The 13,476-nt window shown below is 46.6% G+C and overlaps 1 protein-coding gene across 4 annotated transcripts in view; it reads left to right on the top strand.

Moving 5' to 3' along the window:
• Positions 1-13,476, top strand: part of LOC135908127 (very long-chain specific acyl-CoA dehydrogenase, mitochondrial-like) — a 460,653-nt gene that overhangs the window by 150,688 nt on the left and 296,489 nt on the right. For all 4 annotated transcript variants that reach the window (XM_065439879.2, XM_065439881.2, XM_065439880.2 and 1 more), the window contains exons 4-5: positions 7,338-7,402; positions 8,084-8,287. In XM_065439879.2, the coding sequence (XP_065295951.1) occupies positions 7,338-7,402; positions 8,084-8,287 (269 nt within the window). The remainder of the gene's footprint in view (positions 1-7,337; positions 7,403-8,083; positions 8,288-13,476) is intronic.

Below are 13,476 nucleotides of genomic sequence, written 5' to 3'. Positions count from 1 at the left end.
AAGAACGTTGATTTTCAAAGCCACGTCCCCCCTTAAACGTACAGGCGGCGCCGTAAATATACGGCATCGACCATATTTGGACTTGTTCGCGGCACCGTGTATTTACGTCATTGACCCTCCAAGGGTTAGTAAGATTTTGATTGCATTAAATAATGCAGATGCCTGCCAACGCCAGACAGCAGGCTCGAATTATCTGATTTTCGAAATGTTTTACTGTGTTCATCTGAACTCTGTGCACGCTTGTTGAGTTTCCTTGTAGTAATGTACTCCAATTATCCTGATGCTATGTCTTTTAACACCGGGAGAGCGAAGAAGGGCCAGTTGGGAATGTGACTGTTATGCTCGCGAAACCATGTCTTTGCAACATTGCTCAGGTAAAATGCGATATTCGGCAGTTTGTATGTATCATCCCAGCAGCTTAAGGTAGCTGACACGGTTGTTATTAACGAGGCAGTCTTCAATGTCAGCACCACATAGTCCAGTGAATACTAGGGCTGTGGCTGCTAATCATCCCAGAGGGTGGTAACAAGGATGGTTTAGTAGAAGTACAGGAGGGTGGCTCGCAACATGGCAGTGGTGAAGCAAACCTGTACATGGCTCCAGGAGGATCCCAAATGGAAGACGCCAAGTTCAAAGAGCACTTTTGCTTCTTGAAACATAGGCTGATTGAATGCTTGATTTTGGAAAATCTGTGACTGACCAGGTATGAAGGTGAGGGAGGAGAATAAGTGAGAACGCAGGAAAGCTTGCCACAGTTATGGAATGGCTGTACCAGTCAACCAAAAAGTACCAAGACCGGTCCATTGAGCCATCTTGCTCCAAAACTGCATTTTAGTGGAAAGCACCAAAGGAAACAGAGTGAAATCCTTGTTCTATTGATGCTTTCTTCCTAGTAGAACTGAAACCGAACATAAAGGGGGGAGAAGTAGAGGGTGAAATAACTGCGTAGGCACATATGCAAGAGCAAGCATCATCTCAAGAGATACTGATACTCATTATCTGATAAATTAATAGAAGGTACACTCACACACATATTTACACCTTAGTTGCAAATGAGAAAAGCCTCATGAATTTCACATGCTCTTTTGTCGCTGTATTTTGTCAACGTCACAGTATTCTCAATGAGCACTTGGTCCAATTGCCTTCTTCCTTCCTTCCTACAAATTGCAACGCAAAATTCTTTTTTCCTCATTTAAAAGATAACCAATCAAACAATCAATTTAAGTAATCACCAATCAGCCACCTTTTTGCAAAGCTTGATTTTTAACGCTCACTATTGAAGCATTTTGCAAAAATATTGGTGTATTACGTTTTGGTCATTTCCACAGTGTTTCAGTAGTTGGTTGGAACTTCTAATAAATAGCAGAGAATTCTTGCTTTATGGTCAAAAATAATTTAAGAAGATAGTCAGTGTTGCCAAGTGATCAAGCACAATTTTTTAGAGTAGTGTTGGAGAGGACCACCTTGATTGCATTAAATAATGCATATGCCTGCTGGGACCAGAGGACAAGTCAGAATGATCAGATTTTCCGAAATAACGAGGGCCAAATTGACAAGGTTTTACTGTATACTCAATATGGAGCTCAATGTGTAGGACAAAGGGCGCAGAGTGCAATCCTACAGAATGCACCTCTGATGCCCAAGTGCAGGTTCTTTTCTAAGAGCCAAGCCTGGATGCAACCTTGGCACGGAGTGTGGCAGCAGAATGGGCTTGCTCTAGTGCTGCACAGGGTATTCTATGGTGGCTGCAGCATTCCCTTGCACAGCACAGGACTGCGGCCTTGTTGCCTGGCTCTAGCAGCCGCGTCATGATAGTCGACTCGTATATGCTTGTCTATCTGGGGATACATTGAAGGGGAACATGTAAGAAAAACACTAAACCAGTATAGACTGATTAAGTATATTCTTTCAAAACTCTGCTTTCATAAATATCGTGGTAATAGGTTGACCGGAAAAAAGAATCAAGGTCGGAGTTCCATTTTAAAAATTTTGCTTCACAAGCCCAGTGCAGATCATGTCACATATTTCTAAATACCTTTGTGTATTTGAGCCATTGTGGCTTATTAAATGTTCTTGGATGTCTATAAGTTCATCTTTGATTTAGCCAATTGAAAGAATTTAGCCAATCTTTACTCCTAAAAGAAATAAGGTAGGGCAGATGCCTTCGAAATTCGGCCTCGTGGCAAGCTGCTGCATAAATATATAGATGGCATTGCCACCGGTCTTTCGTTTCTGCATCTTTTCCGGCTCATCGAGCTTTCTTTCACAGTTCGGGTAGTTCTTTTTTTTCGTATTGTAGAAGGGTAATTTACCAGTGCAGCACAAATTATTTCTCTCTCAAGTTTCCCTTTAAAGAACTTCGAGTAGTCAAATCAGACCTCCACTGCAAACGAGACAAAGCAGAAGCGCCAAGTGTTGATGCGAAACTACCTATAGCACAATATTGATAGTACTCTTGGTAGCATAGTATTGATATTGATAGTATTATCAATAAGGTCTGTTCGCTCAGCATACTGTACGTAAGCACTCTAAAAGACACCATTTCACTGTTCTCAATTGTATGAACTAAGTGTTACTGATGGTCAGTTATGGCAAAATTTCTGGTAACATCACTAGGCAAGAATCGCAAAACTATCGACTGCACTGTCAATTGCAAAATGTCATAATACTATTTATAGTGCTCTCAAAAGTAATACTATCAATATTATTTTTACACCAGTTATTGATTGCTTACAAAGAATTGTACAGATCCCACATACTGTTGGAATCGGAAGTTATGCAAAGCAATTCCCTGGTAGCTGGCCATGGCATCAATCCTGCGGCGGCGCACACCTTGACCAGCAGCTCTTTAACTCTTTTGATGACTTCAAGCAGGCACTCGTTGTGCATCTCGGACATGCTGAGAGTCGGAAAGAATGTCGGCTTGTTTAGCTGCTCGACCATCACAAGCACGTCCCCTTCCTCTGCGCCTAGTAGTACCCCAGTAGTACAGTAGAACCTCGTTCATACGTTTCTGAAAAAAAAAAAACTGCGGGAAAAAACTTACTGATTGGGAAAGCGTATGATCCGAAGTAAAAAAATTTTACATACTCAACTATCGTTGACATCTACGAGATGCGAAGCATTGTGCGGATCATTGCGGCACGAGACACTGATGCACATTGAGCTGGTGGTGCCCCGGTGAACCGGGACGCCTTTTGTTGTTTTCTTATTGCTTGGGGTTTTAAGCGACCAACGGGAAACCGAAATGAAATCAAGCTGGTGGGCAATGCAGAATGCCGCCAAAGCGAAATGGGATGCCCATGTCGCGCCGCCTGCAGCAGAGAACGGCAGCGCATTTGGATTCTCACCTACTAAAAGCATGCTACCAATGCCACACGCACAACGTACTACTGTTAAACAGATAGGTGAAGATGTTTATCACAATAGGTTTGGCGGCAATAGCTGTGAATATGGCATGCGATGACCTGGGTGCAGATTTGCTGTTACCGGAATATGAAACTGTGTGTACCATTCTTTTTACGTGAGATGGGTGACTGTGTACTGTTCTCGATCGCATGCGCCTCACACATTTTCTTGTTCACATGGAACCTAGCAGCTGGAAAACATATACAATCGCAGTCTGCAGCAGGGAATGGCGGTGGGTTTCAGTTATCGCCTATTAAAAGCGTGCTCTACGCTTCCAACGGTGCCACGTGCTGTGAAACAGGTAGGCGAAGATGCTTATCGCACTGTGATTGGTGGTGATAGCTGTCATGTCCTCATGCAATGACCCCAGAGATGATTTGCTGGTACTGAAATGAGAAACTGAGTGCGCGCTGGCATTTTCATGTGGACGGGCGGGTGAGTATTGCGGTGAAGCTGCCTTGGCAGGTACCTATACGTTGTTCTTGATCACACACGCCTCGCACATTTTCCTATTTACATGGGATCTAGTGGCCAGAAAATGTATCACACGATCGCAGTTTGGCGATGTGCTGAATGTTGGTGTTGAAAAATAGTGCTTTTGCGAACGTATGAACTAGTAAAAAATGAGCGCGACTTGATTGGGTCATTTTTTGTGTTCTCGACTGCGAACGTTACCGCTGAGAAAACATACGTAATGGGAACGTATCAACGAAGTTATACTGTACTCCATCCTTGAGCTGCCAAAGTAAACCTCTGAGGAATGCAATGTCCGAGTTTCTCGACAAAGCTGCTGTCTTTCAAGAGCTTCTTTGTAAGCATCAGGAACCGGTTGGAGTGCGTGAGATGGGAAAGTTGCTTTTTAATTGCTGTTTGTGCGGCGAAAACAGCCATCCGGTGTTCCGCAGCCAACTTAACTGGATCTCCCCCTTCCCAACACACACGCGCACACAGACACATGCATACTCACATACACGCAACAGGGATCTACAGTTGACTACGGTGGGTGGCAATCTGCCTGCATATCATATTGACAACAAATAAAGGGGGAAACAGTGGAAGAGAACACATAAACAACACTCTTCCGCTGTCCCGATCTTTATTTGCGGTCAATATGATACGCAGTAAACACCAACTACGCCAAACTTAAGTTCTTCTGAAGCAAGCTGCCTGTTTCATGGCGCGACGATGCATGCTCCCTGCCCTAGCAGATTAGCCACAGAAAGTTATGGAAGGGTCGCGCGCATCGCCACGTGCCGGGAAGTCCCCCAGAAAGAGAAAAGAATAAACCCTCAGATGCACACCACTGCAAATACTCGTCGTGCCATGTACCGCGTTGAAACTCTGCTGGCAGCTCGACGTTGTTGCAGTGCCGAAAACGCGCATAGCATAAGACTGCATTTCCACTTTAAAACATAAAGCGGCCAGTGCTTTGTGCAAGTGGTTTGGACTGAACTGTGAGCCAGGTAGTTGCCGCCTTTCATTGATGGCTAGCAAATTTAATGAAAAACCTGTGCGTTACACTTGGATGACACTTAAAAACATCACGTTGCTAATTAAGTCTTCTTGCAGCGTCGGTGCTCACATGCTGGTGGTGGCAGGGCGTGCCTGACCTCATGTACTCGTTTAAAGTGTGGTAACACTGGTTCGATACGAGACCGACAAGACATCCACGTCAATGACTGACTGACTATTCAGTGCAATGCGTCCCTGAAAGCATTTTGTCATACCAAGGTGACAACGATGCAACCGACAAGTGCGAGTTGTTCTGCGATGGGCTTTCTTGTCAACAACACCGACGAAATCAGTGTGCCGACCATAGTTCGACCGAACCCTGCGCTATCGGTCATTGAACTGACAGCGCGATATAGCGACAGTGCCTTCACTTGTATATATAATTATTTGCGCTCAAAATGAGTCAAAACGTACCTTTGAAGCTGAAATGCACAAGCTTCACCCTTTCAAGCCGTGCACATGAACTTTGTGCCAATGTTGATCCTCTTCAGGGAAGGTTAAGTCTGGTGCTGTCATGTTCGTGCACCCGATACCGGTGGACTTGAACTGAAATGTAAGCAGTTAGGATGAACGAAACTGCTTTTATAGTTCAGTTCTGTCCTTTGCAATTTGAAAACAACTACACTTTGCATGACACGTACACAGTAAGTGGCAAGCGGCAACCCAGTGCTGTGCCAACATCTGTATATCTTTGTACCCGTAAGCTGCCGGTGACATTCACTATTTAGATGGGTGGGTCTGTACTTGGTATGCTAACACATTTATTAATTCCAGAGAGGTGCTGTTTACCTCTGCGTCAAACAAGAAACGAGGGACGATGGAGGATTGAGTTGATATACAGCAGCATAAACAACCGTCTCGGTCAGTTATACCAGCGGTGTCAGTGATGGTATTCACGTTTTTGCGAAAGAACAACACGGCCTATAAATGAGCCCTTAATTTATTTGAGCAGTTTTCTCTAATAATGTTTTATGGCATGCGCAAGCAGTAAGTATGATAGAATTAAAGAAAGGCGAGAATCAGAAATAAATTAGCCCGTTATATGTTATATGGATCACAGTTGCCATGTTTGAGTGGTTTGGCCGCTCATATTGGCTCGTCTCGGGTTGGAACTACACAGCACATATGTGCAGATATGTACTTTTTGCTACGTGTTGATGTAATTTTATATCGGTGAGGCACCTTTGCCTCTATATTTGATGCTAAAAGTGGTCTGCGTGTGCAGATGTCCATGTAAACAAGTGTATCGCTTTGATAAATCCGGCGTTGAAGGCTGCGCTCAAAGACTTCTTGAATATGCGAAATGTCAAAATAATGCTTAAAAAGAATACAACACTCTAGCTCCAAGTGCAGAAATCAGCGACAACAAAGGGAGCGCAGCGTGCCTTTATTGCCCGCACTTTTTGCAGAACAGTGCTCTCTAGCCTGCTCGCCCAGTAGTCATTGAGTGCTTCATGGCTTCAAGGAATGACATTCTGCCCTGGAGAAGCCATTAATAATGATTTGCGATCCACGAAACGCACAACTGACGCGCAGTCAACATGGGCGCAGGTACACAAATCAACCAGCGAAAGCCCCAGTACCCTTCCAAAACATTTCCAGCGGTGGGCAGCAGAGGGCACAGGAAAATGAAAAAGGCGGAATGGAATGCGAAGAATGTTGCTAAGCAGCGCAGCTGCGACCGCGAAGACATGTCGGCTACGAGGTTTTACTTTTTGCCATCGTTGGCTATGTTGTTGTCGAAGTGTCGACTAGCGACAGTGATGAGGACGACATGGAAAGCAACAGCATGGGCGATTCAGGCCCGACAGTGGCAGAAGCTGCGTGTTACGTGAGCCTCATAACCGTCACGATGAGAACAGCACCCTGCAATGAAGAAGGCGCCCCGTGAATTCTGCAGCGCTAACGGCCGCATGCATGGAGAATATGCAAAGCCAACGAGGAACCTGCCATGCAAGTGTTTGCTGAGAAGAGGGGGCTGGCTGAAAAGCTGGCTCGCAGCTTCAGTAAGTTTGAGGCCGTTGTCGTTGCTGGTAGGCCGCCGCAGCATGAAACGAAAATAACACTTTTGTCACGTGAAGTGAATAAGCACTTTATGTTTCTTTCCCTTTCTTCGTACTCACTCTGAGTTCCGTTTTTGACAAGTAAGTGGGCGATCTCACGCTATTTTTAAGCAGTACTACCATTTCGTGCGTACGTGTTCCGAGCTCTGGCTAACAACGGTTTAACAGGGTTTCACTGTAGTATCGATAGTCAATTTACCAATAGTTTTGAGTTTTGCATCAGTAGCATCAACTCTACGTGCCACAAAAAGAGAGAAAAAAGTGGGAATTGTGGGGACTTAGACAGGACTGTTGCATAGCAGTTGGCAGCACTGTTGCATAAGCTTGTGTATCCGTGCTACTTGTCCTGCGCAGTGCTGACAGCTGACCAGACAGAGACACTGGGGATGCTGTTGGACCCGCTCAACAGGTTTCTGACGGTGAGTGGGCCACACCTTCTGGCACGGTCTGCTGAATAACGCGCTCCTTGAAAAGAGTGCTATGACAAGTGCACCAAGTGGTGTGGCCCAAGCTTGAAGGCTTAGAGGAACACTGAAACCTTCTTAGCTGTTAAATGCATGTTTAAATCATATTTTATAGATCACTGTGAGGTAGTCAACTCACTCGAGAGTGGACTCGCTCAGTCTGGCCCACTCGTGAGTCTTAGCCCATACGTCAGTGTGTTCACAAGATTTTGGGTCAGAACTTTAGTCCAGGGTTCGAATAAAGTTCTGATCAGGTGGAATGATGATAAAGAACTTGGAGTCACTGACTAAGTCGATGTGAAAAACAGATGTTCTGGAGTGCCTGCGGGCTTTGAAATGTCTGTTTTTCACCTTCATTTGGTCATTGACCACACCTTCTTCAAGGTCGGAGCTTGTGTGAGTGGAGTTTTGAAGTAAATTTTAATCACGTGTGACTTTCGAGTTGCATTATCTTATAATAGAGCATTTATGAAAACGATGAACACGCAGACAAGAAACCTTAATTTCGGGAATCCTGTTCATTGTGTGAGAATATTTTAGTTTTGCCTGTAGGCCTTAAGGAGTAAGCCTCGCCAGAAAGGATCAATTTCTGAGTCCTTTCCAAACGAGGGCAAGATGTGCTGTGGGTCCATGCAGGAGGTGAACAATGCCGACGCGAACGATGCCAACGAATGCATTGCGGACGAGACGATGCAGGCGCTGAAGGCGATGGGAGGCTTTGGCATGCAAGTGCCTCCCGAGCTGGGAGGCATTGGGGCCACCAACTGCCAGACGGCACGCCTGAGCGAGACCATCGGCCAGTATGACCTGGCACTGGGCATCACGCTTGGAGCACACCAGGTGCGTTTTCACTGGCACCGTAACAGTAAACTATCGGTGTGAAATTAGGCTGTGCATCTTGTATCCGCTGTCATGCCCTGCCCGACTACGCCGTGGGCACTGGAGAACCGCGAAGTGAACCACCCAGGCCGTACCTTGGAGAACACTATATATATATATATATATATATACAGGTGCATGTGTCAGCTGACTTTATATGATGTGTCCCTAGCACCATCTAGGTTATATAAACACAACTGCTGAATACCACATTTTTTCCCCTCAAAAAGCGTTACTTAACAAATGAACTGGAAACACTAGAAGCACTCAATGTTTATGATAGCCTTTAAACCATGATGGGGGTCTTCTTTGCCTTGTCGAATGCCTCAGTTCCGGAACGTCACTTTCATCTGTTGTCCGAACAGATTGCTGTTGAGGTGAGTCATCGTTGAGGTGCTGCTGTGGCTCGCCAAATGGTGTTAGGTTTTCAGGCGAACAGCTTCTTGCAACTGTAGGTGAAATGACTGGTCGAGGACAGGGTACTGTTATGAACGGCCTACATAGGTACCTACCTACGAAATTCTCCCAGCCAACCGCAGCTGCGCTGCTGGTGATATCGGGGAAGTGACCGTCGGAAAGGCGCTGGCATGTCTGCAGCGGCGACTCGCTTTGAAAAGACGACAATAGGTCAGTCTCCAGCCCATTGGCAGCACCATGTCTGCTGCTACGACTCGCTTTGTAAGGACCACAATGCGCCGCGTCCCCAACCGAATAACGCCAAGATGTCTAGGCGTAGTTGGCAGAGCAAATATTGTTAGTGTGTACGCCGACACTGTCACAGTCTGTTTGGAGCAGGGGAGCTCCGGTAAGATGTTTTGCGGAGCCATCTAACACAGCTTAGAAGTCATCACTCAATGGACAGACGCGGCGGCCACTGTCTGCTGAGCCGACTCTGGGATTAAGAGGCGCCTGCTTGGGGCAGCACTGTGTCTGCGAGAACCCTCTCACCTTGGTATGGGCAGTGAAACCTGCGCAGAAGTGAGTGTGTAAACCCTCTCCCTCAAAGGCGGGCCGGCTAAGATAACTTTGGACGCTTCGAATTGGTTGACGGTGAACAGCTGTTTTCTCTCACCTAGGGATCTGGGGAGGACAGAGTGTTTATAAGCAGCGGTTCCGCGGCTGCTGAGTTTGACTACACGTCACCGCTAATACTTGTAGAAACCCCTAATGAGGACCCTCGTCCGTCCGTTGATTACAGGAAGTTAAATGCCATCACTAGGGATCAGCTGTACCTGATACCCAACATTGAGGAACGAATCGAAAGAGTTAGCGCTGCTACATACATTTCAACTATAGATCTCATGCAGGGATATTGGAAAGTTTTTCGGAAAGTGCCAGCCGCTATGCCACATTTATCACCTGTAGGCACTTTTCGCCCTCTTGGCCTCAGCTTCGGGCTGAAGAAGGCGCCGTTTAGCTTCTCTAAGTTAATGGATATTGTCCTAAAGACTTGCAGGAGTTCACCTTGCCATATCTTGATGATGTAGCAATTTATGCGGACAGGTGGGAACAGCATGTATTGCACCTCAAACAGGTGTTCTCACAGTTGAGGGAAGCCGGCTTAACTATGAAGGCGGAAAAGTGTTGGTTTGACGTTACTTATCTGGGCCATGTTGTCGGCCAGGGCACGAGACGGGCGGCCGAGCTTAAAACAGCTACGATTGGATAATTTTAACAGCCATGCACGAAAACAGACATTCATTCATTTTTGGGACTTGTGAAGTACTATCAAAGGTACATTCTGAATTACTCGCAAATGGCAAGCCCTTTAACAGACGCCCTCTGAAAGGGAGCACCGAATAGCATGCACTAGGATAAGGACGAAGAGAACGTTTTCCAAAGTTTGAAAACACTATTGGTTTCTCCTCCTGTGTTTCGCGCACCAGACTACACAAAGGAATTCATAGTTCAGTGTGACACAAGCGACAGGGGTATGGGCATGGTACTTATTCAGGTCGGCGACAATAATGAGGAACATCCTATCCTCTATGCCAGCCAAAAACTAACTGTAAGAGAGGAAGCCTACAACGCTTCAGAGAAAGAAAGTGCTTGTTTAGTTTGGGCAGCCCGAAAGTTGTCGTGTTACTTGTACGGAGTGAGGTTCATCTTCGAGATAGACCACTGTCCTCTGACATGGCTCAATCAAATGTCACACAAAAATGGCTGCTTGCTTCGTTGGAGCCTCACTCTCCAAGAGTACAACTTCTCCGTTAGATATAAGAAGGGAAAGTTGCATAGCAATGCAGATGGTTTGAGCAGGCTAATTTGAATTCTGCATTTAGAGATCCCGCCTAAATTTTTTGGTTGTCATTGTTAATTTTGTCAAGCCAAGAAGATCCCCTCTCATTTAGTAAGACTACCTCCATGATTGCTCAATTTGTCAGCACGAAATTCCTCCAGAAATCGGCGTAGCGAAATGCAGCATTTGTTATTTCTGCACTTATGTTTTTTTTTAAGCCTAATGGGTCTAAAGTGAGATCCAAGATACGTCATCTCGGCGCAGAGCCGTGTTGTGGGGTTCGTTTTGCAGTTGCCTGTCCTTGTTGAATGTTTTGGGGCGGTGTCATCATTTCTCAGCTGATCGCTGCAAGCCAAGGCATCCCCCCTAGCCACCAGCCATTCTCTTCCTGCCCAGCGTTTGTGAGCACTGGCCAGTCGAGATTTTCCAGGCCATGGAGGAGCTGTTACTCATGTGGATGAGCACAGGTACCGAGCTACAAAGTTCTCCCAGTTATTGCAGCTGCGCGGCTGGTGATCTTCGGGGAAACGACCGTTGGAAAGGTGCTGGCATGTCTACGGTGGCTACTCGCTTTGAAAGGACGACAATACGTCAGTCCCCAGCTCGTTGGCGCCACCATGTCTGCTGCGATGACTTGCTTTGTACGGACCACAATGCGCCGCGTCCCCAACCCAACGACGCCAAGATCTCTAGACGCAGTCGGCGGAGCAAGTATTGTTAGTGTGTACACCGACACCATCACAGTCTGTTTGGAGCAGGGGAGCTCCAGCAAGATGTTTTGCGATGCCGTCTCACGCAGCTTAGAAGTCGTCACTCAATGGACAGATGTGGCGGACACTGTCTTCGGAGTCAACTCTGGGATAAAGAGGCACCTGCTCGGGGCAACACCATGTCTCTGAGAACCCTCTCACCTTGGTATGGTCAGTGAAACCTGTGTGGAAGTCAAGTGTGTAAACGCTTCCCTTCAAAGGCGGGTCGGCTATGATGACTTTGGATGCTCTGAATTGGTGGACGGTGAACGGATGTTTTCCCTCCCCTAGGAATCTAGGGAGGACAGAGTGTTTATAAGCAGTGGTTGCGCGACAACTGAGTGTGCATTCCTCTTTCAGTCATGCTAGAATGATGAACTGTAACGTTCTCATGTAGATACTGTAAATAAATCCCATGTTCCTCGTTCTCAATGAGAACAAATCTCTCTCTTCAACAACGTCCTCACTCATGTGGATGAGTTGGACGACGGCATGGGCCAGCCACCATCTATTTCATGCCTGACCCCAATCATTACAGTACCAGCCGATCCTGATTCCAAGTGCAGCCATCATTAAGCTTGTAGGTGTCTTGGCCATATTGGTCAACAATGGTGAATGGGCTTGAGTAGGTCAAAGCGCCCTTAGGCACATGACCTGGCAACCTGACTCGAACTGATTGACCCGTTGTTAATGGAGAATGCTTCGCAGCTTGTCGACGGTCAGTGTAGGACTCACTTGCTTGTTGCTTTTGTGCTACACTGCCGGGGACGGCTTTCATCACTGTGTGCGGGTATTGGAAAATATGTTCACCTGGCCTTCCTACAAGATCAAGTTTTGTTCTGGAATGATAGCCGTGAAGAAGGGTGGAAGGCTTCACTCCTGTGGTGGCATGCGGCGTGAAACGGTAGACTCTGAGGTAGTCGGTGATAGCTTCCTTCAAAGGCTGACTCTCCCATGTACAGACTTGAATGTAATCCTTGAGTACCTGATTAAACCTTTCTATTTGACCGTTGGCCTGCGGATGGTAGACTGCCGAATATGCATGGGGGATGCTGCATTTCTTAAGAAAACTGTCGAACTCACAGGCAAACTCACAATTTAGGACCGTGGTCACTCACAATCTCGTCAGGATATCCTTCCCTGCTGAAGATGCTTCGCAGAAAGGAGATGAGTGTTGCGGTAGTCACTTTCGCCGAGAAACAAACCTCTGGCCACTTGCTGAAATAATCAATGGCTGTAATGGCGAAACAGCAATCTGCAGGCACATTGGAAAAAGGGCCCACGATATTGATTCCTAGCTTCTGCCATGGTGCTGATGGGAATGCAACTGACTGCAGGGGTGATGTCACCGGTTTTGCAGACTTGTCAACTGTTTGGCATACCCTGCTAGATGCAATCAATCGTTCTACCTGCTTGCACATAGCAGGCCACCAGTATTGTTCACGTAGTCGCTGTTTTGACCTTGTTATCCCCTGATGGGACTCGTGGGCTGTGGCAAGAAGCCGTGCTACAAGGGACGATGGTACAATGAGTTTGTCTCCATGAAGCAGGAGGTCTCCAACGACTGAGAGCTCAGTCCGCACCCGGTAGAATGGAACTACCTCGGGAGGCAACATCTTCACTGCAGGCCATCCCGACGTCGCTCACTTTATGACTGTTTGAAGCAGAGGGTCCTGCATTGTTTGAATGAAAAACTCCGCATGAGTAACACAAGTTGAGACAACACAAACGCTCTCCTTTCTCTTTTCTTCCTCCACAAGACCTGGGAGGGCCATCCTTGAAAGAACATCAGCAACAGTATTCCTGTCACCCTTCTGGAATTCAATAGTAAAGTTGTATGCCTTCACCCTGGCGTGCCACCTTGCAATCCGGAACAGAAGTTGACCTACTCCTTTTGTACTCAAGATTGTGACTAGAGCCTGGTGGTTGGTGCGCAATGTGAATGGGTTACCCCAAAGGTATACTCTCCAGTGTTCGCATGCCCACAAACAAGCTAGGGCCTCCAGTTCCCCAACTGAATACTTCTGTTCCTGTGGGGCAAGCCTGTGAGAAGCAAAAGCAATCGTTACAAGCTCATCATTTCTTGTCTGCTGCAGCACTGCTCCCAAGCCAATGGACGAGGCATCTGTAGTGACAATAATGTCACCCGCAAGATCAAATAT

Source organism: Dermacentor albipictus, chromosome 1 (genome assembly GCF_038994185.2).
Source record: "Dermacentor albipictus isolate Rhodes 1998 colony chromosome 1, USDA_Dalb.pri_finalv2, whole genome shotgun sequence".
Taxonomy (NCBI): Eukaryota; Metazoa; Arthropoda; class Arachnida; order Ixodida; family Ixodidae; genus Dermacentor; species Dermacentor albipictus.
This window is presented reverse-complemented; position numbering and strand designations above follow the sequence as displayed.